Source organism: Cyprinus carpio, chromosome B20, assembly GCF_018340385.1.
Source record: "Cyprinus carpio isolate SPL01 chromosome B20, ASM1834038v1, whole genome shotgun sequence".
Taxonomy (NCBI): Eukaryota; Metazoa; Chordata; class Actinopteri; order Cypriniformes; family Cyprinidae; genus Cyprinus; species Cyprinus carpio.
The window spans coordinates 26,052,005-26,079,060 of NC_056616.1; the positions used below are offsets into that span (position 1 = coordinate 26,052,005).

At 39.0% G+C, this 27,056-nt stretch overlaps 2 protein-coding genes and 1 pseudogene across 2 annotated transcripts; all 3 read left to right on the forward strand.

Annotated features, from left to right (window-relative positions):
- Positions 1-2,617: 2,617 nt before the first annotated feature.
- On the forward strand, positions 2,618-4,520 carry LOC122141089 (annotated as a pseudogene).
- A 975-nt stretch (positions 4,521-5,495) lies between these two features.
- LOC109107078 (trace amine-associated receptor 4-like) lies at positions 5,496-7,867 on the forward strand. The gene has a single exon (XM_019120348.2). The coding sequence runs from the start codon at positions 6,335-6,337 to the stop codon at positions 7,349-7,351; it is 1,017 nt and encodes a 338-aa protein (XP_018975893.2). The 5' UTR covers positions 5,496-6,334; the 3' UTR covers positions 7,352-7,867.
- Positions 7,868-22,126: 14,259 nt separating this feature from the next.
- LOC109074478 (trace amine-associated receptor 2-like) lies at positions 22,127-25,972 on the forward strand. The gene has a single exon (XM_042747368.1). It carries the CDS (start codon positions 22,366-22,368, stop codon positions 23,383-23,385), a length of 1,020 nt encoding a protein of 339 aa, XP_042603302.1. The 5' UTR covers positions 22,127-22,365; the 3' UTR covers positions 23,386-25,972.
- The last annotated feature ends 1,084 nt before the right edge of the window (positions 25,973-27,056 follow it).

Sequence of the window (27,056 nt, forward strand, 5' to 3'; positions counted from 1 at the left end):
GGCCAATGAATTCCTCTCGTGGTTCCAAGTCGGAATCAACGTAGCGGAGACAGATGGACTCCTGCTCTGTGCCACTTACGTCCTGTTATTACGTCCTGTAATTATTACTGAATATTGGACCACTGGTAAAGCCAGGATTTCCTCTGCAATGTTGCGAATGATGGTATTGCTCATTAAACTTAGCATTTCATTTTGAACGACAGGGCTGGTGTAGCTGTGGTTCCGTTTTAGCCAGTGTCCAAGGGCAGGATCATCCTCTGCCTTAAGAACGAGAAGATAGTGGAAGTTCCCCTCTTCATTTCCATGTCCTCTTAAAGCTAGGCTTTGTTGGGCCAAGTACTTAACAGAGCTTAATATTTTTAGTAAGTTTGACCTGGCCTCCTCTTGTGCAGTTGCCAAAACACTGGATAGTTGGGCATTAATTGATTTTGGCTCATAAATGTGCGTAGTCACTGCAATGTTGTGTGTTTTGCTGCTTGAGTGTCGCTCAAAACCCTCCACAGCCCGTCTCCAGTTCCTAAAACCTGTCAAAATAAATGTTGGCTCTGTATTTTTGGCTAGTGAAGATGTTTGCTTTGAAAAGGCCTTGGTGCAATAAAAGCACAAAACTCCTTTCAGTCTAGGACAGTAGTGTAACCAAGGGAAATCATCGAACCAGCTCTTCTGAAATCGAAGCGTCTTGTTGGCCAACTTCTGCACCTCAATAAACTTGGGATGAGGGTGATATGGCTCAGTCAAAGGGTAATTTTGCTCTGCCTCAGATTCTACTTGTTCCTCATCTACAGTGCCTTCATGCTTGGATTCCTCATCCTCATTGTTCGGATTTGGCCCTTTCTCCCTGACATCAGCCCTAGCACTAACAACTGCCTGCTGCAGATCCTATTGAAATAAATGTAATTGTACAATAAATATGAATGTCTTGTACTTTTAATGTGTAAGATGCACTTTGTAAACATGTTATTACACAGTTGAAATAACTTTTTCTGAAGTAAACTCTCTGGCTCTTTCTCCTGCTCTCCATCAGCACTTACAGTGGAAACCGTCTGCTGCTGAAGCTGGTGTGAGATTATGACATATTAACCCACAACCAAATAAGACACCATAAACTAAGCAACAGTCTACAATGTCTGCAACATCTTAATTTTTTTTTCAATTGTCAAATACTTTTAAAGTGTAAGATCCACTTTTTAAATTGATAAAATAAAATCTTAATATACATTACTTTTTCTAAAGTATGTTAATCTCACCTCTAAACTCTCTGGCTTTTTCTCCTGCTCTCCATCAGTTCCTGGAGTTTCAACTGGCTGCTGCTGATTCTAATGCAAAATTATGAAAAAAATGTTAACCCGAGACCTAATCCTTACAGTAGGCTACACTATCAACTACAGCTAAGCAACAGTCTACAACATGTGCAGGAAAACTGTTATTGTTCATTAGATAATAGAGGTTATCAGCAGGCCTAATGTTAAATCATAATGTAACGTTGATTAGATGGACTGATTAACTAGCTAGCCAGCTAGAATAGCTAGTTTTGCAAAGATATTAAGATAAGTGCCTCTTTCTTATTGCTGGATTTTACAGTAGGCTTCCACAATAAGACCATCACTTACAGTACAGCGCTGTTTGCTGAAGTAGTTTCTAATGTCTCCTCCCTTCTTCCTCTTGGACATTGTGCAGTTTCGGTTGCTGTAAATTAGGCTACTGCAGTCGATCACGCCGGTGTGATTAGAACGGTCAGTGCATGACGTGATCAACTGCCAAATTCAAATGTGCTTTCGCGAGCTGAGCCAGTGTTTTCAACCACATAAAGTTTATTTTAGGTTTCAGACATATAAGTCCTAAAAAAACAATACATTTAGAGTTTGTAAAATACAAACTGATGTCAAAAGGAAGAGGCAATAATAATCCTTTCAATTATAATTAGACACGTTTTATTCATATCAGATACACATTGTGTAAGTAACTTTAAAGTTTACTCTATTCTTCTCCCAGTTCACCAGCCACTTATTTTTATGTATTTCGGGAGAAGTGGATGAATTCACGTGTTGTAACTCCAACAGACCCGATTCTCTGAACTGCGTCTGCGGCACAAATCGCGCATACAGCTCAACTAACGCGATCGTTATAAAGGTGTTTAAACAACAAGACACTTCAACTTGCATATATTTTGACAATCGAAATATCAGTTGCCATATCTAACAAATATGTGAATATTTTTAATAAAAAAGGAAAAATGACATAAGACATAAAAGCAGATCATAAAAGCAGATCATCATTCATTCAGCTGTTGTTGCTGCGGTGTGTCACGTGACAAGCAATGACGCGTCACCATGGAAACCATAAAGTGACACGTTCTAAATAATGGTTGCCTTGAAAAACTCACGCTGGGGGGGGGGGGGGGGTGGGGGGGGGGGGGGGGGGGGGGGGGGGGTGGTGGGGGGGGGGGGGGGGGGACGTGTGAAAGGGTTAACAGCCAGAATATTGTAAACTTACGTGTGAAAGGGTTAAATGTTTAGCTAGCTAAGTTACTGCATTTTTCTATCCTGTGCAGTGTTGCCATATTTCTTTTTTTTTTGTCCCCACCATTTTTCAACACAAACTGACGCCCCTGCACACAACAGAACAAAATGTTATCTTTTCATATTAAGTAAATGAAAAAACTTGATTAAACAAATTAAACTAATTTAAAGTTTCAAACAGGGCCCACTGGTACAACCTGCACTGAGACTGAATGCAATATAATAAAAATATTCATGTGGCGATTGCAATATTCATGAGGATTCATTTGTAAGTCTGTGAAGTTATTCATACATGATAATTTACATTTTATTTGTTGTATGTTTAAATGCTGTAAATACATTAGTATTGTACAATTCAGCATCTATGCAATCATAAGTAATTGTACGTTTTATAGAACCACATTTTGCATGAAATACATGATACTCCCATAGTGTATCTAATGCTTACTTATTTTTTTTTTGTTTTAATCTCCAGAGATAATGTTGTTTTTGTATCTATTTGTAACAGTGTCAGGAGTAGGAGGGTAGCTTCAAATATGAGGGTATTTATGGACAAAACTCAGCTGCTCTAAGTGAATTTAGGGAGTTAAAATAGACGGGCATGTACTATATATTTATCTTTACTAAACAAATGTTGCAAAAAATTGCCAGCCTTTTAACAATGAAAATCATCTCAGCATCTAGAACAGATGATGACTTCAAATAAGACTCAAACTGAGAATATGTTTCTCTGCTATCCACTCCGGCCAAACTCCTGTCCAAAACTACATCGTCTTACTGTTGTTAAAGTGGCAATGTATTCTTTCTTGGTGTTGATGATCCTCACAACAGTTTTTGGGAACCTGCTGATCATCATCTCCATCTCTCAATTCAAACAGCTTCAGTCTCCAACTCATCTGATCGTTCGCTCTCTAGCTGCCAGTGACTGTCTGCTGGGCTCTTTGGTCATGCCGTACAGCATGGTGTGATCTGTTGAAGGCTGCTGGTATCTGGGAGAATTCTTGTGTAAAGTTCATTCTAGTTTAGACATGACCTTCTCTATGTCCTCTCTACTGCATTTAAGTTTGATATCTGTTGACAGGTACTGGGCCATTTGTGACCCTCTGAGGTACAAAATGAGGGTCACAAACAACACTGTGACTGTTTTTATTACCTTCATATGGCTGTTTTCATTTGTGTACAGTTTCTCTGTTGTATTTTCAGGGATAGGTGCAGTTGGATTAGAGATGCTTATATTGCAGAGTTATTGTGTGGGAAATTGTGTTGTGCTTTTTAACAAGGAGTGGAGTATACAGTAATATGTCCAGTTCTTGTATTCTTCCTTCTCAGGATGATCATGAGCTCTCTGTATGTAAAAATCTTCTATTTTGCACAAAAACATGCAAAAGTTATGTCAGAAAGAGTGACTGGAGGGTTGAAGAGCCAAAAATCTTCTGTTTGAAAACTGAAAAGAGAAAAAAAGACATGACTGACAGAAAACCAGTTATAAGATGAAAGTTAAAATTTATTAACACTTTAAGAAAGATATCACGTAGCCTACCTGTTGAGTGTGTGTTGACGTTCTTTGTAGTTGGATGGTGGAGCTCCAAAAGCTCAATAATGAAGTGGCTCTGTAATGATTTTTTAACAGTTACAGACAAAAAATAAATTAAATTAAATAAAAAAAAACTAAGCTCTTAAAAAAGGGACCATTTATCATCAAATGATTCTTTAGGATATGAGTCTAAATAAAACTGTTACTATTTGCAGAGAACCTTTAATAATAATCATCTGATTGAGCATTTAGTGTGTGTGTTCGCAGTGCAAACTCCAATCTGTGTGTTTTTATGAAAATAACAAATTCACTGGAACTACCTGTTCTTTCAGCTGTTTGAACACCCCGAGTTTAGGTCTGTTCCTTCCAGTCAGAACAGATTTGGATTACAGTGCACAAATAAATTTGATTCGTTTTGTAATTATGTTGTACATATATACATATATAACAATGAAAACACAGATTCTAGGAGCATGAGCATAGTTCAAATATATTTAGTTTTTTTTTAATTTTTTGTGTAAGTCAAGTATTCCTAAAATTAATTTTAAGTATATTTCTGAGAAGTAAATAAAGCCCATTTCTGAGAAGTACATAAAAAGTAAACTAAAAGTATACTTTCCTATTTTTAGTTTAAAAGAAGTATACTAATAGCATACTTGAATAAACAAATTTTTCATAAGGGTATATTTCGACTTCTGCTGCATAATCTGAGTGGATGAGTAGATTCAGACCATTCAACCCCCAAAGGATGGCTGCTATGATTATGGGATATACAGGTGCATCTCAATAAATTAGAATGTTGTGGAAAAGTTCATTTCAGCAATTCGACTCAAATTGTGAAATTCGAGTATTAAATAAATTCAGTGCACACAGACTGAAGTAGTTTACGTCTTTGGTTCTTTTAATTGTGATGATTTTGGCTCACATTTAACAAAAACAGAATATGGTGACATGCCAATCAGCTAATCAACTCAAAACACCTGCAAAGGTTTCCTGAGCCTTCAAAATGGTCAAAAGTTGGTTAAATGACTGGTGTTGGTGTGCTTGACTGGCCAGCAAACTCACCAGACCTGAACCCTTTAGAGAATCTATGGGATATTGTCAAGAGGAAAATTAGATTAGATTAGATTCTGTCACAGACACGCCAGGATCCGCACTCCCTCACCTGAGTACTGATCACACACACCTGCCCATGGTTAGTGTGAGAGGCATCCTTGATGTTTCTTGCCCTGTCCAGGCAGCGCTTGTGATAAATGTTCTCAATGGAAGTTAACTGGGTGCCGGTGATCCATTAAGCAGTTTTTACCACCCCCTGGATTGCTTTGTGCTCAGATGCTTAATCTCTTGTTTACATCGCATATATACATATATACATATATACTTTGTTGTTTCTGATGAGAAAGTTCGCCAAAGTGCACTGACCAAAACTTTTGTGTATTAGCGATGTTAATATTTAGTAAAATCGCCTTAAATTATAGAAATATTAACATTTTTTTTTTTAACTAAAATCACAAAAGCACATATTGGTTCACATATAACTCTGTCTTCATTTGTATGTTAATCTATAAGAATTTGGGCTGATCAATATTAAGATTTTGTCAAAAATCCCCCACCATGGCCCCGCCCTACAAACATCATGCCCCGCCCCCCAGCAGCCCCTAGATAAAGTATGTTTCCGCATCTATGGTTCAAAATTAACCTCATAACCTAAAAGTAGATAAAAATTTAATTGTTTATTTATTGCTCAAGAATTTCCCTTCTGAGGTCAATTTTTTATTAGGTTTTATTACACTTAATTAAGCCACTATTCTTTTCATTTTGGACTGGGAAAGGATTTTTACTTCTGGAAGTTCTAGAGTAGGCTATGTTAACATTTTATGTCACGCTCATAAAAAAAGAAAAAAATAATAAAGGGACATGTTTGATCATGTTTCAATAAGTAACACATTTAGTTTTTAGTTAATCTCCATTTCAAGACAGAAGTAAAGTGGGTTAATTTTTTCTCCATTTTATCCCCTGAGTTCATGTTGTGTTTGTAACTATGGACAACAGTGACAGGTGTGGGGAGGGTTACCTCAAATCTGAGAGTATATATGAACAAGTCTGAGCTGCTTCTTCATTTAGGGAGTTAGATGGGCATATATATGTTCATTTGACTTTGGATATTGGTTTTTACCAAACTATAATTTGTAAAATTATTCTGTTTATACTTTGGTTTATAATTGCCTGCCATCATACATTATATGTTATAAAGAAAATCTCAGCATCTGGAGCAGACGTGATGACTTCAAATGAAACTCAAACTGAGAACATCCTTCTCTGCTATCCACTCCGACCAGACTCCTGTCCAAAACTGCATTGTCTTACTGTTGTTAAAGTGGCAATGTATGTGTTAATGCTGCTGATGATCCTCACAACAGTTTTTGGGAACCTGCTGATCATCATCTCCATCTCTCACTTCAAACAGCTTCAGTCTCCAACTCATCTGATCGTTCGTTCTCTGACTGCCAGTGACTGTCTGCTGGGCTCTTTGGTCATGCCATACAGCATGGTGCGATCTGTTGAAGGCTGCTGGTATCTGGGAGATTTTGTGTGTAAGGTTCATTCTAGTTTAGACATGAGCTTCTGTATCTCCTCCTTACTGCATCTGAGTTTAATATCTGTTGACAGGTACTGGGCCATTTGTGACCCTCTGAGGTACAAAATGAGGGTCACAAACAACACTGTGACTGTTTTTACAACCTTCATATGGCTGTTTTCATTTCTCTACAGTTTTTATGTTGTGTTTTCAGGTGTAAACACAATTGGTTTGGAGTTGTTTATCATGCAGGTTTATTGTGTGGGAAGTTGTGTTCTGTTTTTTAACAAGCAGTGGGGTCTTATATGCCCAATTCTCACCTTTTTCCTTCCTGGGACAATCATGAGCTCTCTGTATTTAAAAATCTTTCATGTGGCACGAAAACATGCAAAGGTTATGTCAGAAAGTGTGACTGGAGGGTTGAAGAGCCAAAGCTCAGCTCACAGAGAGAGAAAAGCAGCTAAAACTCTGGCTATTGTCATGTGTGTTTTTTTGTTCTGCTGGCTGCCGTATTTTACGGTTACTGCTCTTGACCCTTTTTTCAATTTTTTCACCCCAGCTGTTGTTTTTGATGCTCTAATTTGGTTTGCATATTTGAACTCCACTTGTAACCCCTTGATCTATGGTTTTTTCTACCCTTGTTTTCAGAGTGCATTTAAGATTCTCATTTCCACTTACATCTGTGGCAACAAGGATCCAAACACTACTACATTTAAATGAACAAGGTCAAATGAATAACCCCAAAATTATCATATTACTTTTTTCTGTAATTCTTTTCTATGGCAATGCATTAATTTATTGATTTATTTATTTTTATTGGGTGCAACAGGGCTGAAGACATACCTTAACCTGGTGAATCCTAACATATGAAATTATTGTCAGAATTTTTTTTTTTTCGCCACTTTTTCGGTGCACCCAAAGGTCCAAAAAAAATCATTAATCAAGTGACATTTACAGATTGTGATTAATATAGCATTTTTTTTTAAACGTTGAATCTATTTATTATTTTCTGATTAGTCCATTTATCCTTACCAATCACCTTAGTTAACCTTCCAATAAATAATAACCATAACTTTTGCCATTCTACGATCTTCAACATTTTTATGAAAAAAAGTGCAAGAATTAAAAGGCATCTATAAGCATTGATTTACAGTTCAGAGATTTATAAAATGATAAATTGCAGCCTTTAAAACCAACTTTTTTTGGTTTGTTTGTTTGTTTTTTTTTAAGAAAAGGAATGAGTCAAAAGTCATTTGTCTTGTTCAGACTGTCAGTCCAAATCTGATTATTTGTGTATTGGAATCTGATTTAAATGATTGACTGTCCACACTGTGTACTGCTGTGTAACTGTTCAGACCTGATCTGTGTGTCCGTGGCACTCTTTTGTTTTACTGAATATCTGCATCGGTTTCTATGGCAACCAAGTTGCGTTAGTATGCCTACAATAAAAACAGCAACAGCAATATTTACAGATATTGTCTTACAACATGTTGCCATCGCACTGGGTTATATAATGTCTTAAGGGGTAGCAGCAGAAATGTAGGAAGCTGGAATGCACAGTTGTGTATTCTGTGCTGCTGTCTCTGCCAGTCTCGAAACTCAAAGAGGTGTGTAGGCCAGCTGTATATTGTCATTTTCCGCTTGACTTGCACTTTTCAAAAACACAACCTTGTTTCTATAAGACATTCAGCATGTTTTCCACAAATAGCATCTGACATTTTCTGTAGATTAAGAAAGTGAAGTCGTCGTGATTTTGCCAGGTAAGACATGTTCCTGGATCAACATCTTTTGATGATCCTGGATCAACATTATTGTCCAAAAATATAGACTTCACCCAACCTCTACCCCTAAATCTAACCCTACCCATACTTTATTCCTAAAATCAGTGAGAAATTATAGCTGATTAACGAGGGTGTAGAAGCACCTAATCCTGATTGTAAGCCTAAAACAGATATTTCCTGAAAAGTTATATCTCAATTCTTATTGGTTGATTGAAATGTTGTTCCAGGAACAACAAGGATGTTGATCCAGGAACATGTTGTACTTGGTGAAATCACGCTCACCAGAAAGTGACACAAGCAAAAAAATTGCACAAAATCTGATCTGAAACAGATTTCCATAAAAAAAGTTTGAGTAATATTTCAAACCATAAAAATGTAGTTTGAAACAGATTCGTAAGTCATATTTCATGTGATTTTTTTTAATTTATTTTTTATTTTTTTTGCTGTTCATTGTTGATAAATATGATTGGATATATGATTGGATTCCAAATGGATAAGTTAGGCTTATGCACAAAAATCAGATTTGGAAAGTCTAAACAAGGGTTATTTTATGGATTTAAAACATAAATATATCAAACTTACCATTTTAATTATTTAGATTTAGAATGTATATTAGCTTCTAGTCAATCTACAGGTTCACATTTACAATTGTGTGTTTGGTGTGTAAAAAATATGGGTTGATTTTCACATGGGTCTGAACAGAAACAGCAAATTAATTCTCTGCCAGTAGGTGACAGAAGAACAGAATGGCAGAAATAGAGCAGTTTCCTCACTAATGGAGGTACACAAAGCAGCACTGCACTTATAAACACTGCGTTATCAAGCATTATATGCAGGGGAGATGAACATCAGGGAAGAAGCTATGTAAAATCTGATCTGGGGTGCATTTCCCAAAAACATAGTTGCTAACTTAGTTAGCAACTATGGTTTTGGGAAACGCACCCCTGAGCGGTCAGACTGAAACAGATTTCCAGAAATGCAACTTGAAAGGGATTTTAAACCACATGAATGTAGCTTGAAACAGATTTGTAAAAATCGGATTTCATATGATTTTTTTGACATACGCATATGCGATTGGATTCCAATCGGATATGCACAAAAATCTGATTTGGACTGACAGTCTGAACAAGGCTATTCTAAACCTTAGCCTTTTAAATGTTAATGTTATGTTCTTGTTTTTACATGCTCAAAAATAAGAATTCTTGAAATTATAATTAAGACATTTCTTGTACCATTTAAGGAATTTAAGACTTTTTAAGGCCTTAAAGGGTTAGTTCACCCAAAAATGTAACCCAAACCCGTAAGACCTCCGTTCATCTTTGTACACAGTTTAAGATATTTTAGATTTAGTCCGAGAGCTTTCTGTCCCTCCATTGAAAATGTATGTGCGGTATACTGTCCATGTCCAGAAAGGTAATAAAAACATCTTCAAAGTAGTCCATGTGACATCAGAGGGTCAGTTAGAATTTGTTGAAGCATCAAAAATACATTTTGGTCCAAAAACAAAAAAAACTTTATTAAGCATTGTCTTCTCTTCCAGGTCTGTTGTGAGTGCGACTGCTGTAACTGTTGACGTACGCCGCTGCTGACGTATTTTCTGGTGCACCCAATAACAAAGATAACACGTCAGCAGCGTTGTACATCATCAGCGTCAATGCAGCAATGAACATGCTCACAACAGACCCGGAAGAGAAAACAATGCTGAATAAAGTCTTAATTTTTTATTATTTTTGAACCAAAATGTATTTTTGAAGCTTCAACAAATTCTAACTGACCCTCTGATGTCACATGGACTACTTTGAAGATGTTTTTATTACCTTTCTCAACATGGACAGTATACCATACATACATTTTTAATGGAGGGACAGAAAGCTCTCGGACTAGATCTAAAATATCTTAAACTGTGTTCCAAAGATGAACGGAGGTCTTACGGGTTTGGAACGACATTAGGGTGAGTTATTAATGACATAATTTACATTTTTGGGTGAACTAACCTTTTAAATTTGATAAACCAAATTTAAGACTTTTTAAGGACCCATTGAAACCCAATAACCTATATATCTGTATGAATGAACTGAATATTGTTTAAAAACATATCTGTACGAATGAACAGCTGAGAATACACCCAAATTCAGATGACCATAGTGACAGTTTCAAAGATGTGTAGCGTATCAGACCCGAAGCAGACAAATTGAAGATTCGATCATGAGCATGGTTGAAACATGAGGAGCCGAATTCCACAGAAAGGCAACAGGATGTTGTAAATCAACTCCTAGCACCACAGTTTGAAGCAAGATAACCAACCAGCTCTTTCACAGAACAGCTTTCAACATTAACACCATTAGAACAATTATTGAAAATTTCAATTCGAAGAAGAGATTGTCAAATTTGAGGCAAGTAATCAAAAAGATGGACAGTCTGACCCTCACATGTAAAGCCATGAGAGTAAACAAGATCGTTGGATTGACTTCCCCCCACCTAGCAGAACTATACTGAAATTCCTAAGGGGACCTTTTAATCTCTGGTCCCCACAGAACATCTTTATGTCAGAGAATGGCACAAGAACTGTCGTTTAATGAACTCAAAAGGACTTATAAATGAATATCAGTCAATTGCTTAACTCCATATTCATTTATGTATAACCCACACATTTGACTATGTTTCTAATCACTTATTGTGTATGTCTTTTTAATAACTATTGAATAGTTTAAGTATTCATATTCATGTTTAGTATGTTTGTGTTCGAATCTTCTTGCTTGAAACATTTCTAACAATCAGTTATTTGTCAAATGTATCATATTCTTATCATAGGAATCATGTCCAAAATTATACTCTGCAAGAGCGGGAAAATTCGGACCACGTGATTGATAAGATAACATATGATTTATGAATGGGTAGGAAAAACATTGCAACACCCCGAGCAAAGACAATATCTAACTGGTCAAGACAACATTTGAGGTGTGGCCAAAAGGCCAGTTTAAATACTCAGGACACCCTCAAATTTTTATTTTTTTTGCTTATGCTTTTAGTCTGCTTTTAGCTTTTGCTTTTAGTCATGCTTTTAGTCATCACTTTTAGCATTCTTTGAGCACTGTTCCAGCGTGCTTCGGCCTGCACACCAGCTGCTACTTCGCCACGATGAGAAGAAACACCACCTAGTCTCGTCAAACTTTACTACTGTTCTTTTACTTTAGTTTCTTTTCTTTTCTGTTTGAGAGTTTTGTGTTCTGAGTTAAGTTTTGTCTCCAAGTCTGATCTCAAGTGCCCATCTAAAACTACAACCAGACCACAACTCCGCATCTTCAGCCAACGCCCAACCACGGGCTTCCCAAGACGTCACTTCAATGACAACTGAACTTCCAGCCAATCAGCAACCTCAGGAAACCCCCTTTTCAATGACAACAAAGGGAATGTTCCCGGTTACTTAACTGTAACCTTGTTCCCTGAGAAAGCGGAACGAGATGCTGCGCTGCTCAGCACATTGGGAAACATCTTGTTCATGACCAGCTGTGAATAATGTTTGTAACACGTCGATAGAATTGACCCGGCGGTAATATAGCCTCGGTTGATGACGTCATTGGAGCGCACCCGCAACACGGGGCTATAAATAGATAAGCCACAGGTGCATCGACAGGACATTTTGTCTGAAGAGCAGTCCTGGGACATATTTCAGTATGGCAACGCAGCGCAGCATCTCGTTCCGCTTTCTCAGGGAACAAGGTTACAGTTAAGTAACCGGGAACATTCCCTTTCGAAAGTTTCAGTCAATGCTGCGCTGCTAAGCGCATTGGGAACGAGAATACCCACGCCGCTGTGCTTGAAAATGTCTGGACCCCTAAGGTTGTGCAGGTGTGCTACAAAACCACAAGAAGGCCTCAGACATTAGCTTGTGATGTTGACTCAAGGACATGAGAGCCCGGAGTAGCATGGACATCCAAACTATAAAATCTTATGAATGTGTGCGGAGAGGACCAACCTGCCGCATCACAAACCTGTTGTAAGGGGGCACCAATTGCTAAAGCACTAGAGGAGGCGACCCCCCTTGTGGAGTGAGCTCTAAGACCAATAGGCGAAGCTTGACCGCACGCCTCATAAGCCAAAGTAATAGCATCCCTGACCCAGTGAGACATGGTCTGCCTGGTGGCAGCTGCTCCTCTGTTACCACCACCATAACAGACGAACAGTTGCTCCGACTTACACCACTGGCTAGTGCGGTGGACGTAAGTCTGAAGAGCACGGACTGGACACAGTCTATAAGATTTCTCCTGCTCCAGCATTGTGAACGGCGGAGGGCAGAAGGCCTCTAGAATAACTGGATGTACAGCCGAAAACGGAACCTAGTCAGGTAATCAGGATGAGGATGCAAAATCACTTTCACACTCCCTGGGGCAAAGTCTAAGCATGATGGTGAGATAGACAGAGCCTGCATATCCCCAATTCTCTTCAAAGAAGTTATTTCCATGAGAAAAAAACATTTTTAGAGTCAGAAGTCTATCAGACGCTGATTCTAAAGGTTCAAAGGGGGTTTCAACCAGACCCTCGAGAACTATAGCTAAGTTCCAAGAAGGCATCTTGGTTTTTACTGTAGGCCTCAGTCATCTGGCCCTATGAAGGAAGCGAGAGAGCAGAGGGTATCTCCCGAGTGGCATCCCGTCAATCAAGGCGTGGTCAGCTGAAAGAGCGGCCACATAAACCTTAAGAGTAGCAGGGCAAGTGCCTGTTGACAATTTCTCTTGCATGAAGTCCAGAACTGAAGCAATATGGCAGTTGACTGGATCTACATTGTGTACCACACACCACCTGTCAAAGACACCCCATTTACTGGCATAACTCTGTCTGGTGGAAGAAGCCCTAACACTAAGAATGGTATCAATAACATCCAGCGAAAGCCCTGTGTTCCTCAGTTGGTACCCTTCAGGGGCCAAACATGAAGATTCCACAGGTCGGGCCTGGGATGGAATATCGTGCCCCCTGCCTGAGACAGAAGGTCCCTCCTCTCCGGAATCGCCCATAGCGAGCTGTCGAGGAGAGATATTATCTCCGAGAACCATACTCTGTTCGGCCAATGTGGCGCTATCAGCAAGAGGCAAGACCCTTGTTGGCGAACTCTGGCTAGGACTCCTGGTGGGAGAGAAACTGGAGGAAACGCATACAGGCGCATTTTAGGCCATGTGTGCGCCATCGCATCCAGACCCAGGGGGGCTGGGTGACTCAGAGAGAAGTAGAGGGGAAGTTGCGCTGTCTGATGGGAGGCGAAGAGGTCCACCTCTGCTTCATAAAATTTCCTGCAAATCTGTTTCACTACCTCTGGGTGGAGTTTCCATTCCCCCGTCGGTAGTGTCTGTAAATCCGCTCCCACATTCAAACACCCTGGAATGTAAACTGCCCTGAGTGACAGGAGCTTGTCCTGGGCCCAAAGAAAAATCTGACTCGCTATCTTGTTCAGATTGCGTGAGCACAGACCCCCCTGGTGATTTATATAAGAGACTGTTGCTGTGTTGTCCACCCGTACTAGGACATGACAGCCTCCCAAATGATGGAGGAAATATTTCAGAGCCAGAAATACGGCCATCAGATCGAGGCAATTGATGTGCCAATCGAGCTGATGACCCCCCCATTCCCCTTGAGCTGGGTGGCCATCCAAGACTGCTCCCCAGCCCATCAGGGAGACATCTGTCGTTAGCAGTCTGCGACGACACGGTGCCCCTAGAGTGGGACCCAAGGCAAGGAACCAGGGTCTGAGCCACAGATATAGTGTACGAAGCCCGCGGCGCGCCACTTTTATTTGCCTTTGAGGATTGGCTCTTGGATGAAATCCTCTGGCTTTTAGCCACAACTGAAATGGTCTCATGTGCAACAGCCCCAAAGGAATCACAGTGGATGCTGAAGCCATGAAACCTAACATCTTTTGATACTGACGAACAGTGCGATCCTGGCCTGGCCTGACCTTGCTCATGGTCTGCCGAATGGTCTCGATCCGAGCAGGAGACAGTTGTGCCCGCATCGTGATCGAATCCCAAACGTTCCCGAGATAAGTCGTTCTCTGGGCCAGACAGAGAACACTCTTCTCTGTGTTGAGTCTCAACCCCAGAGAAACTAGATGAGCTAACATGATGTCCCTGTGTTGTAGCGCCATCTCTCGCGATTGTGTTAGTATCAGCCAATCGCCGATATAATTCAAAATGTGAATGCCCTGGAGTCGTAATGGAGCCAGCGCTGCATCCATGCATTTTGTGTATGTAAGGCTGGAGTCGGACCGTCTGGACTGAGGGACAACTTCTCCCTAAGAGAACAAAGGACTTTCCTGATAATAAACATTTGAACACTCTCTTGAACTGAACACCCTCCTGCATAAGTAACAGTGCCATCGGAGACGCACCACGCATACCAGTTCACACCTCACCATCACACTCCCTCCTCACACTATGATCCCCATCCTTTCTCCCTCACCTGAAACTCACTCTAAATCTATGCAATGTTAAGTGTATACAACAAGTGACTATATATGTTTGGTATCATTTGAAATGTCTCAGTGTGCCTGGTACAATGGTCTCAACCTTACAAAAGTAGACTAAAAGATAATACAGATCCTAAGAATCAAAAGATATTTTGATTACTGTAATGGGAGTGCCCTTTTCCAGGGTCCTCCGTGTAAATTACCTTCTGTTCCCTTTGAGGTGTAAACTACACTGGTCTGGGACCTGAGGTATTTAAAGGATTGCAGCAAAAGGATCAGGGCGATTCTGTAGCCAGAAAGCCCATAGTGTGGTGTGTGTCTCTTCACTTCATACTATGTATTTCACCAGAAGTCAGGTATGCATCTTTCACTCTTAGATTCATCTTTGAGAATTTGATGTCTTGTACTGATTTGATATCTTTGAATTGGGTGTATAAAGATGTAATTGGCAGAATACATATTTACCTGACTAATAATAAATTGTTACATTTGATTTTATTCTGTTTTACTCTGTAATTATTGACTCTAGTAGATTATGTTGTATCCTTGTTAGAGACATGAGCACCTGAATGAACGAGTACAATAATATTAAAGAATAAATAGAATAATCAAATGTGAGAATAATAATTAGAGACAGACAAACAACCAATTTGCCTTTCAACCTAAATGCGAGGTCATACTAAAATGAAGTCAGATTAGATCATTAAATGGAGTCAGATTTGAGTTTAACCTAAACTGAATAACTCTACACGCTGAAAAGACCGAACACGCAGGAAACCTTCAGCCAGCACCGGATACCTTCCTTGGACCGTGTGCGTGAACCCTACATGTACGTGCGGGGTGATAAGGCTAGGCCGAAAGGAAGAACCTGAAACTGGTATGCTGCACCCCCAAAAGCGAACCTCAGGAATTTCCTGTGTTGTGGCAAAATTTCTATATGAAAATATGCGTCCTTCAGATCGATCGTGATGAACCAATCGTGATGCCGAATTTGCATCACGACCATCTTGACGGTTAACATCTTGAACTTAAGTGCTTTGACTGTACGGTTTAAGCCTCGAAGATCCGAGATTGGACGCACTCCCCCACCCTTTTTGGGAACCAGGAAGTATCTGCTGTGATAGCCCGACTCTCTCCTTGGAAGAGGAACATGTTCTATGTCGATTGTACTGCCCACACTCAAGTCCTTCAACAGGTCAGCCTGGTATGCCTGTAACACTGCCATAGTGTGCAGTGCAGCACCAGCCTGACCTGCAGCTTGGTAAGCTTTACCCACTAGCAATGATGTTATTCTACAAGGTTTAGTGGGGAAAGTAGGTTTCTTAACCAAGGATGCAGATTCAGGCGAGAGATAGCTCACAAGCGACTCTTCAACCTAAGGCATCTCTGAATACCCCCGCGACTTTGCATCCACGATAGTTGAAAAAGTCAACGTCGAGGGCACAAAGATGCGGGAAGTATACGGTTTGCTCCATGACCTCGATAGCTCATCATGGAGGTCCTCGAAAAAGGGGAGAGACTGATGTTGTGGTCTCTCTATCCTACCACCCGACAGAAACCTATCCTCCAGCTTACTACGTTTGGGGGTCTCTTGTTCGCGTGGCCAGTCAAGCTGCAGCCTGTCCACTGCGCAAGTAACCACCTCGAGCAGTTCCTCGACCAATTTCCTCTCGCGAGAGGAACGCTCAGAGACGGGCTGCTCATGGCCTGAAGACCCAAGAGATATATCATCCTCCTTGTGAACCGAAGAAGCACCGGAGCACGCTTCGAGATCATGAGAGAGGATACGTGGATCTGGTGACACCGTAAGCGAAAGGGACGAGCCCGTCCCTCGCTCGTCACACAGATCCACACAAGAGCCCTTCGACGACAAGGTGGGTGCGGTCTGAAAATAGTTCAGACGAGCACGAAGCATCTTCACTGAGAGCAGTTCACAATGCTCACACTCGCCCGTCTCTAAAGCCAGAACCGCATGCTCTTCCCCCAAACAAACAAAACAGTAATCATGTGTATCCAGCTCATACATAGGACGAGAGCATGGAGGAACACAACACTTACCGTTTCGTTGGCTCATCCTACGAAGATCTGTAGCAGACAAAAAGAACCTTCCTGACGCACACATGCACAGAATGATCTGAAGAGAAAAGACCTGTTGATGCACCTGTGGCTTATCTATTTATAGCCCCGTGTTGCGGGTGCGCTCCGATGATGTCATCAACCGAGGCTATATTACCGCCGGGTCAATTCTATCGACGTGTTACACACGTTATTCACAGCTGGTCAAGAACAAGACGTTTCCCAATGCGCTGAGCAGCGCAGCATCGACTGAAGCTTTCGAAAGGGAACCCCCTTTACACTGGCAACGCAAGTAACGTACCTCCAGACTCTGATCTGTACTGGTGTATCTAATATAATTTTAACCTCATTGAGGAACTCAGTGCGAGGGTTAATTAGATGACTGATGGTTGTTCATGTCTATGCAATTTCACGTATTGCAGTAAACTTGGGATTTCACATTTTCATTCTCTTAAACCCATTCTTCCCTAACTTTCTATCCTCCTGCAACTTGTGTGAATGTGAGTGCATGTGCTTATGTGTTAAATTAGTTTATATGTCTTAGATTTATCTAATAAAGCCTTATTCATATTGGAAAGAGAAGTATCTTGTGTTTTGTGTTTACAAGTTAATGTCTTAAACTGGCGATCTTGTTACTGTGCTAGTTAATAGTGTTTTCACTATACTTTGGATATTAATATCCATTGCAGATTTGATGTTATATGGCTCGTTCAGTGAATCGCTGGCCGTCTCAGTGATCAGCCATGAAACAGTGATTCTGTTCAAATTCCCTTTAAAATCTTAAATGATTCCCTTTGAGCTAAATTGACCTGTTTCCCTTACATTTGGTTGCTAATTATTAAGATATTTCAGTAGTAAAAGCAGCTCGTAAGGAAGAAGTGCGGGATGTGATATACACTGAGTTGATTAAACAGGGTGTGTTGATAGAAGCACAAAATCCTGAAAGAGATGGTAAGGAGACTGAAGAAAGCTAGTGAACCGGTGCTTGATATTCAGCTTGAATATTAGCAGTGTTTTTCAAACCGGTCCTGCGAGCACCCCCAGCACTTCACATTTTCTGTGTCTCCCTTATCTACCACACCTGATTCAACTCATCAGCTCACAAATATAGATAGAAATACAAAAATTGATGTGCCAGATATACTTAGAAATACAAAATTTAAAACCACAGCAAGTGCTTTGCAGGACCGGATAAAAAAAAAATATTTTAGAAGAAAAGGGCTTTTGTGTCCCCCGGCAAACAAAGTAAATATTATATGGTAAGTAATGGTTAAACGATTACAGAATTTTTTTTCATTTTAAGGGTTTAAAGTGTAGTCTTGTTTAACATTATGAACAGACACACACAAAAATTGGTTCTTCAGCAGTTCTTTGGGGTCGTTAAGGTGCTATATAGCACCACTGCCATACAAAGAACCAGTTAGGGCCCTGCATAGTTCTTTAAAGGTTCTATAACTCTCAGTTTAGTTGGGCAAGGGGTTAAAAACAACATTAAAATACAGTGTATTTTCTGAAGATAATGTGATTCTCAACCTTTTTGCCCCCATGCCCCCGATAAGGAAATATTCCAGGGCCCCCACATGAGACTTTTTGACCTCAGAAAAGCATAAGTGATTCACAACAGCTTTTGCTGTAGTAAATTCCTATTGATAGCAAACATATAAAAAGTGTAGTAACACATCTAAAATCTAAGGAGGAGAATGGGGTTCCTCTTATGGTTCTACATAGCACCATTTGAGAAAGGTCTTTAAAGATAGATTCTCAATAGCACCTAAAATGGTTCCCCTATGATTACGTACCAATGAACCAATTTTAATGTTATTTTGCACCATATTTTTAGAGTGTATTCTTTAAAACGAGTTGGCAGCAGAAATCACACAGAACAAAACAAAATGGAATCATTTCATATTAAGCATAAATGGGCAAACTTAATTTAAAGGGGTCAAATGATGTTGCTAAAAAGAACATTCTTTTGTGTATTTGGTGAAATGAAATGTGTTTATGTGGTTTAAGGTTCAGAAAACTCATTATTTTCTACATACTGTACATTATTGTTGCTCCTCTATGCTCCGCCTTTCTGAAGCACGTTGATTTTTACAAAGCTCATCGTTCTGAAAAGTGAGGTGTGCTCTGATCGGCCAGCTATCCAGTGCGTTGTGATTGGCCGAATGCATCAAGCGTATGACGGAAATGTTATGCCCCTTAACATACTGTGATGCCGTGTCCCAGCGCGATGAGACAAAAACATTAAAACCCATTATAAATGAGACATTTGTTGCATCCAGTGGGGACATAATTACTGATTATAATGACTTATACTGTCTTTTTATGCATTGCGTTGCATCGTGCCACGTAAACGTAAAACCATTTGTCTGCATTTATAATTGAAGAAACGACAAACAACAAGCGCTACTCTACACTGCTCAAAACTTGCGTTCGAATCATCAGTCCCAAATTCTTTAAATATGAAAATGCACTTACAGACTGTGATTCAGAACAGCCAGCATTGTAACCAATCTCCCAGGATCAGGAAACAGTCCTCAATAAAATACACTGCACACATCTGAATATTTGGGTTGAACTGTTCTGGATCAGTGTTAGTAAAAACAACTTAACCACTGATGTGTCCTCTTTTGGAAGGCCAAACAAAGTAGTTTTGCTTTAGCAATGAAACACAGCGCGTCTTCACAACAATAAAGTTATGCCTTCTTTCTTTGTGTAAACATTTAGGTGGCGTTATGCAAATATTCCCACATCATGACCAGTGGCGGCTACTGGTCTGTCAGAGAGGGGAAGCTCATTTTCGGCCTACATCATAAAATTGTCTATTTATTTAAAAGTAAATTCTGCCCTACGTTCCTTTTCAAGAAAATGGTCTGTGACCCTGTCGTACCAACTAGGAGTCTTTTCAAGTGGCTTGACCAGTGTCCTCTCAATGGCCAGCAGAGCTAGGCTGCTTAAACGGCCTTGGTCCATTGTGTTTCGGGTGTAGGACTTGAGTCGCTTTAAACAGGAGAAGCTCCTTTCTACACCTGCAGATGTAGCTCCAATTGTTGCCACTAATGAGAACAGTTTGTAAAGCTGAGGCATTGCACTGTCCAACTCCATGTCTTTAAGGAACACCAAGTAATCACACAGCTTTCCCCTGTTACCCTGCAAGTCCTGATCTGAATACAGGACTTGAAGTTCTGACCTCAGTCTTCCTGAATCAAAGTGATGGCCATAACTTTTCAGAACACTTTGGAAGGCCTCCTCTGGAAATACCTGTCTCATGTCATCAAATTTCCCTGGATTGACTAATTCTAAGAAGAGCATGCTTTCCAAATTTGAAAAACGTCGAGGAATCTGCTCCAAGATGTTATCAAGGATGGCCATGTACAGATTTCTGTATCGCACTTGGGGATCCTGCAATTGGGTCAGACGGCGCTTTCTCATGGGCTCATCTCGTGGGTCTGATGTGAGATCTGCTGTTTTGGCATAAATGGCTTGGAAAGCCCCCTCTGACCTCTTCTCTTTGACAAATGCAAAATGCATTAAACTCTGTAAAACTGAAACAAGGAATGTGGTGTATAATTGTGTGAAATGTATGATGAAAATCAAGCAATTTCGCCAAGCAAATATCAAAGAAATAGGTTGCAGCAGTTTTTATTTCGACTGAACTTGAGAAATCCACGATGGGACTGAGCGCGAATAGCTTCAGTGATTCCTTATAGAACAGAATCGCTGTCAGTCAAAAGGAGATGCAGTCTTTCGACAGACCCTCCAATCATCACGCAGAAGCTCGGAGTCCGGGCCAGCCCACTCCCCATTCACCCCCAGAGACGCTGAGCGTCCGTGGGCGGGACATAATCGCAGCGTTTATCCAATGACCATCTAGTTTAGAAGCGCTGAAAATAACCGTTCAAAGCAGCCCCATTGAAGTCAGTGGACGCTGGGCTTCAATAGGGAAATGCACTGTGACGCTGCGGGAATGTATGAGAAGGAAATCGAGTCAGCCGACCTGCTATATGTAACTGATTCTGAACGAACTCGTCTTTGAGATGAACGTTTTCTAACGCATTTTTAGTCAATAAAATGTTAATACAATAGTACATATTTGACCATTAATTTTGTGACATTATAAGGGAAGCCGAGCTTCCCTTGCAGTCTTAAAGAAATCGCCACTGATCATGACGTAGGTATGTGGGGAGGGGTTTAAACAAGGAATTTAAGGAGGGCGTGGACCAGTCTAAACTTTTATAAAGAATATCTCTTTGGATTTGAGACTTTAGTCTTTGCAACTTCACAGATCTTCTTTATGAACTGTTGGAAACTCAGAAGCGAAGACCAGGAGACTCTTGGGTATCTTCAGCAGGATTCTTTACTGAGAACGCGCTGCGTGGTGCTGCAGTCATCAAAAGACAGTAATAACTAAAGCAGTAATACTTCATCGTTTATATCCATTCAAGGGGGAGGGATACATTCAGTAGAGGTGGAGACAATCTAACCCATAGCATGCAAATGAAGTACAGGAATCAGCCCGACACTGGCATTTTCCCAGCCTTGATCTCATCAGCATAACAGTGTCATTCAAATGCATAGGTGCTAAAACAATCAGTCTGACAGTATCGCCATACTTTCACATTATCACAGAGACAAAGGTACAGCTGTGCCTTGAGCTTAAAAAGCCAAATGGTCAGGAAGAGCATAAAGATAAAAGGTCATTATCTCAGACACCTGCTGATTTGATCTTCTTAGAAATGACATCCTTTTTACCTCAAAATGTAAAACACAAAGTACATAACTATTTCAGTTTATATACTATTACATTGGAACCTAGATTTAACATTTTATACATTTGTAATCCCAAGAGCTTGTAACAACCCAAAGAGAAAGGAAAACTTGAAATCACATCATATGACCCCTTTAATAAATGCAGTTAAAAACATAGTGCCATTAATATGACAACTGAATGCAATATAATAAAAAAAAATCATGTGGCAATTGCAGTATTCATAAGGATTAATTTGTAAGTCTATAAAGTTGTTCATATATGAATAATTTACAATTTATGTGTTTAGATGCTGTAAATACGTTAGTTTTGTACATTTCAACATCTATGCAAACATAAGTAAATGTAAATTTATAGAACCACATTTTGTATAAAATACATGATACTCCCATAGTGTATCTAATGCTCACTTATTTTTTCGTTTTAATCTCCAGAGCTAATGTTGTTTTTGTAACTATGGGTAACAGTGTCAGGAGTAGGAGGGTTGCTTCAAATATAAGGGTATGTATGGACAAAACAGCTGCTCTGGGTACATTTAGGGAGTTAAAATAGACAGACATGTACTATATATTTATATTTATCTTTACTAAACAAATGTTGATAATTGTCAACCTTTTAACAAAGAAAATCATCTCAGCATCTGGAAAAGATGATGACTTCAAATAAGACTCAAACTGAGAATATGTTTCTCTGCTATCCACTCCGGCCAAACTCCTGTCCAAAACTGCAACGTCTTACTGTTGTTAAAGTGGCAATGTATGCTTTCTTTGTGCTGATGATCCTCACAACAGTTTTTGGGAACCTGCTGATCATCATCTCCATCTCTCACTTCAAACAGCTTCAGTCTCCAACTCATCTGATCGTTCGCTCTCTGGCTGCCAGTGACTGTCTGCTGGGCTCTTTGGTCATGCCGTACAGCATGGTGCGATCTGTTGAAGGCTGCTGGTATCTGGGAGATTTTGTGTGTAAAGTTCATTATAGTTTAGACATGACCTTCTGTATCTCCTCATTACTGCATCTAAGTTTAATATCTGTTGACAGGTACTGGGCCATTTGTTACCCTCTAAGATACAGAATGAGGGTCACAATCAGCACTGTGACTGTATTTATTACCTTCATATGGCTGTTTTCATTTGTGTACAGTTTCTCTATTGTGTTTTCAGGGATAAGTGCAGTTGGATTAGAGATGGTTATATTGCAGACTTACTGTGTGGGAAATTGTGTTGTGCTTTTTAACAAGGAGTGGAGTATTATATGTCCAGTTCTTGTATTCTTTCTTCCTGGGACAATCATGAGCTCTCTGTATGTAAAAATCTTCTATGTTGCACAAAAACATGCAAAAGTTATGTCAGAAAGAGTGACTGGAGGGTTGAAGAGCCAAAGCTCTGCTCACAGAGAGAGAAAAGCAGCTAAAACTCTGGCCATTGTCATTGGTGTTTTTTTGTTCTGCTGGCTGCCTCTTTTTACTGCATCTGTTCTCGACACTTTTTTAAATTTTTGGACCCCAGCTGTTGTTTTTGATGCTTTGTTTTGGTTTGCATATTTCAACTCGACTTGTAACCCCTTGATTTATGGATTTTTCTACCCTTGTTTTCAGAAGGCCTTTAAGATTCTCATATCCACTTATATCTGTGGCATCAAACATTCTAACACATTAATATTTGAATGAATACTGCTCTCACACTAATTTCAGGCATCACAATAAATGTTTATTTTTATATAATTTTTTATTTCATATATATGCTGAAACCATTTTGCAAATGTCTTTTACTGGAAGCAGTCTTGATATTTTTAGTAATCTGATGAAAAAGAGGGGCATGCATGCAGGGTTTGCACTATATTCAAAATATATTTCAATTATTACAAAACAACCTAAATAGCCTGCATTTTTGTGAAATTAACATTATAAATTTTATTTAATACATTAAACTCTTTTGATCACATTTCAGTGGGTTTACATTAAAATAGTCTCCCTTTAGAAAAGCAGTCATTTTTCAGGAGTTTGTTTGGTTTAAATTTCCTGATTAAGATCCAGATGATTAAGGGAAGTATCCTCAACTGAACCAACCTGGTCACACTTACATCTTCTGTTTAAAAACTGAAAAGAGAAAAAAAGACATGACTGACAGAAAACCAGTTATAATTTGAAAGTTAAAATGTATAGACATTTTAAGAAAGATATGACGTGGTCTACCGGTTGAGTGTGTGTTGACGGTCTTTGTAGTTGGATGGTGGAGCTCCAAAAACTCAATAATGAAGTGGCTCTGAAAGGATTTTTTAACAGTTACAAAAAAAAAAAAAAAAAACTAAGCTCTTAAAAAAAGGGGGACCATTTATTATCAAATGGTTCTTCAAAATATGAGTCTAAATAAAACTGTTACTGTTTGCAGAGAACCTTTAATAAAAATAAATCATTTGATTGAGAATTTAGTGTGCGTGTTTGCAGCACAAACTCCAATCTGTGTGTTTTTTATGAAAACAACAAATTGACTGGAACTACCTGTTCACACACCAAGTTTAGGTCTATTCCTTGCAGTCAGAACAGATTTGGATTACAGTGCACAAATAAATTTGATTTGTTTTGTAATTGTTGTATTTTTTTTTAATTATTTTATGGTTCTATTGTCAGTAACAGCATTTAAGAGAAAATGGCTAGATGAATAAAGTAAATATTGCATGATAAGTAATGATTAAATGATTGCAGAAGTGTTTTTCATTTATCTTGTTTAGGATTAAACGAGTTGGCAGCAGAAATCACACAGCAGAACAAAATGTTATCTTTTCATATTAAGTAAATGAAAAATGTTGTTTAATAAATTCAGGTGAAAACAATGCCACTGATATGACAACTGAATGCAATATAATAAAAATGTTAATGACGCATTTGCAGTATAAGTATTCATTTGTAAGTCTGTAAAGTTGTTCATACATAATTTACATTTAAGGTGTTGTCAGTCCGTCAATATTGTATGTTTAGTACATCTGTATTGTACATTTCAGCGTCTCTGCAAATTAAAGTAAATGTACAGTTTGAAGAGACGGAAGCATCAGCGCAAGTTCTACTAGGAAGAGTTAATGCCACATCACATATTACAATTAGTAATATCTTTAATGTCTTTGTGTTTCCAAAAGTTTCTGTTTTTCTGTGAAAACAACTCTTTTCATACAACAATAGCTGGATGCTTTTGTCCATATTAGCATGAGTGTTTAGCGCTCGTTGATGATAATCTCACCTTATTCTGGGTCTGAATAAAATATCAGGTCATGCGCAGACTATCCTGTCTCTTTGAGTTTAAATCTATATTTATTCACACCAGCTGTTGAAAACCTATATGCGAACACATTTGACTGAAAAAGTGCAGGGGACGAATTTCCGTGATATTAAAAGTGGGGGGAGACATGTCCCCTGGGTAATCTATGCCTCTGACTAGTCCAATCGCATTTCAAGAGGGGTTCCCTGGTAAAATTCGCATTCTAGGCGCTAAATATCACATTATTGGGGTCGCTTCAACCCATGGACATGAAAAGCAACTTGCAGCAACAGTGTTAAAATAGCCCAATTCCGTATAAAAAAGGAGGACTTGGCAACGCTGGTGCTTTCCAAGCTGTCGCATCGGCGCTGCTTGGGTCTCAATCTACAAAATATTTAATCTATACGCTCACGTGAACCTGCATGCAAGAAGTCTCTCCGGCCTACAGTCGGAAACAACGCTGCCGGTCTCCTTCTGCATCTCGTCTTTATCACTTCATCAGCCTACACCATTATAAGTATCATTTTTGTTTTATGCACTTGTGGCACTTGGGCAAATTTTATTCTCTGCAAGGTTATTTACTCACACGTTTAAGATAAAGCTCTTGGTGTTGCATGATTGTTTGTTTATCTAGCAGACTAGCACTGCATAATTAAGATGTTGATCAAACTAATACATTCAATGTTTGGAACAGCTCTTTTGTGATGAGGCATTTTGAAGCTCATTATTATAGGCTTACAATCTTTACACTGATAAAGATTGTTGCTTGCATTATTCCTTTTTGTAAAATATGCTACGTCTAGCACACTGTAAGGTATTTTTTGTCGTGATCATGCTTTTGTCTTTGTTTATTCAGTCATTGTTTCATTTGCGTCTATCTACAACAATTCTTGAATGCCTTGTACTGGAATGGGGTAAGTATTACGACTTAAGTCTCTCCTGTTGCATAGACCATTTCTGCAAAGAGGTCCTCGTTGTCTATTTCTGCAAGAGCGTCCTCTGAATAAGAGCAAAAACTCAAAATTACACACCTACACCATATAAAAAAAATAAAAATCCAAACCAAAAACAATATAGTGTTGTCACGGTACCAAAATTTCAGTATTGGGTACCGATACCAGTGAAAATCCATGGTTCTCGGTACCAATTTCGGTACCAAAGCAAAACACAAAAACATGCTAATTAAAAAATTTGACTATACTTTAATTTAATTTAATTCAAACTGTGTACATATTTAATTTTAAAGGGCTTTTGAAATTTTTTTAGAGTTATTCAGCAAAGAATAACATCTAAGTTAGCTAAATTTAAAAATAAAAAAAAACCAGAACTGCTTTTCTGACTGATATGACACAATGTTAACCATTTGTTCATTCTCTAAAATGCATATTTTAGATTCATAATTCATTTAAAAGCCTCTTGTGTTTAAAAATAGTAAAAAGCATCATGTCTTCTTGTCTTCTTGAGCATTAGATAGTTAATAAAGAAACTTCATACTAATGCTCATTATATTTATAGTAGTTATAATTCATTATACGATTTACTACTCTAATAACAGCATTCATCTCAATCCGACATTCAAATTAAAATATTTAATAATATTCAAAACAGAAGCGGTGTTTTCCACAGCCTTCCACTTTATTTTTGGCGGCATATATATGCAAATTCATTTTCTGCCAGCAGGAGGCGCTTGTAGAGCGCGAGAGAGGTTTCCTCAGTAACGGCTGTAATTGTAAGGCAATTAGCTCTAGCTTAACTATGTAGCATTAGTTTGCTCTGATAAATAACTAGTTGGCGCTGTCTTTTTTCTGTGTGGTGAGCATTAAAGTATTCTATCTTGGAACTTGCACACGTCAAGGCCTTTATATGGGCTTTTTTCCATGAACCCTTTAAATGGACTTCCTATCTAAAGACGACTTCCTCTCTGGATTTACTCCTAAACTTCGTCAATGTTTGGACTTGGAGGTTATAATTACTACTATTCTGTTAATTTAGTTTGTGCCCTGTGACTTTAATCTCCTGGAACGTGTATGCTCACTCATAACATCTGCTTTAAAGTTCTGCAAAAATCTTTGTTTAAGGGCTTTCTTTA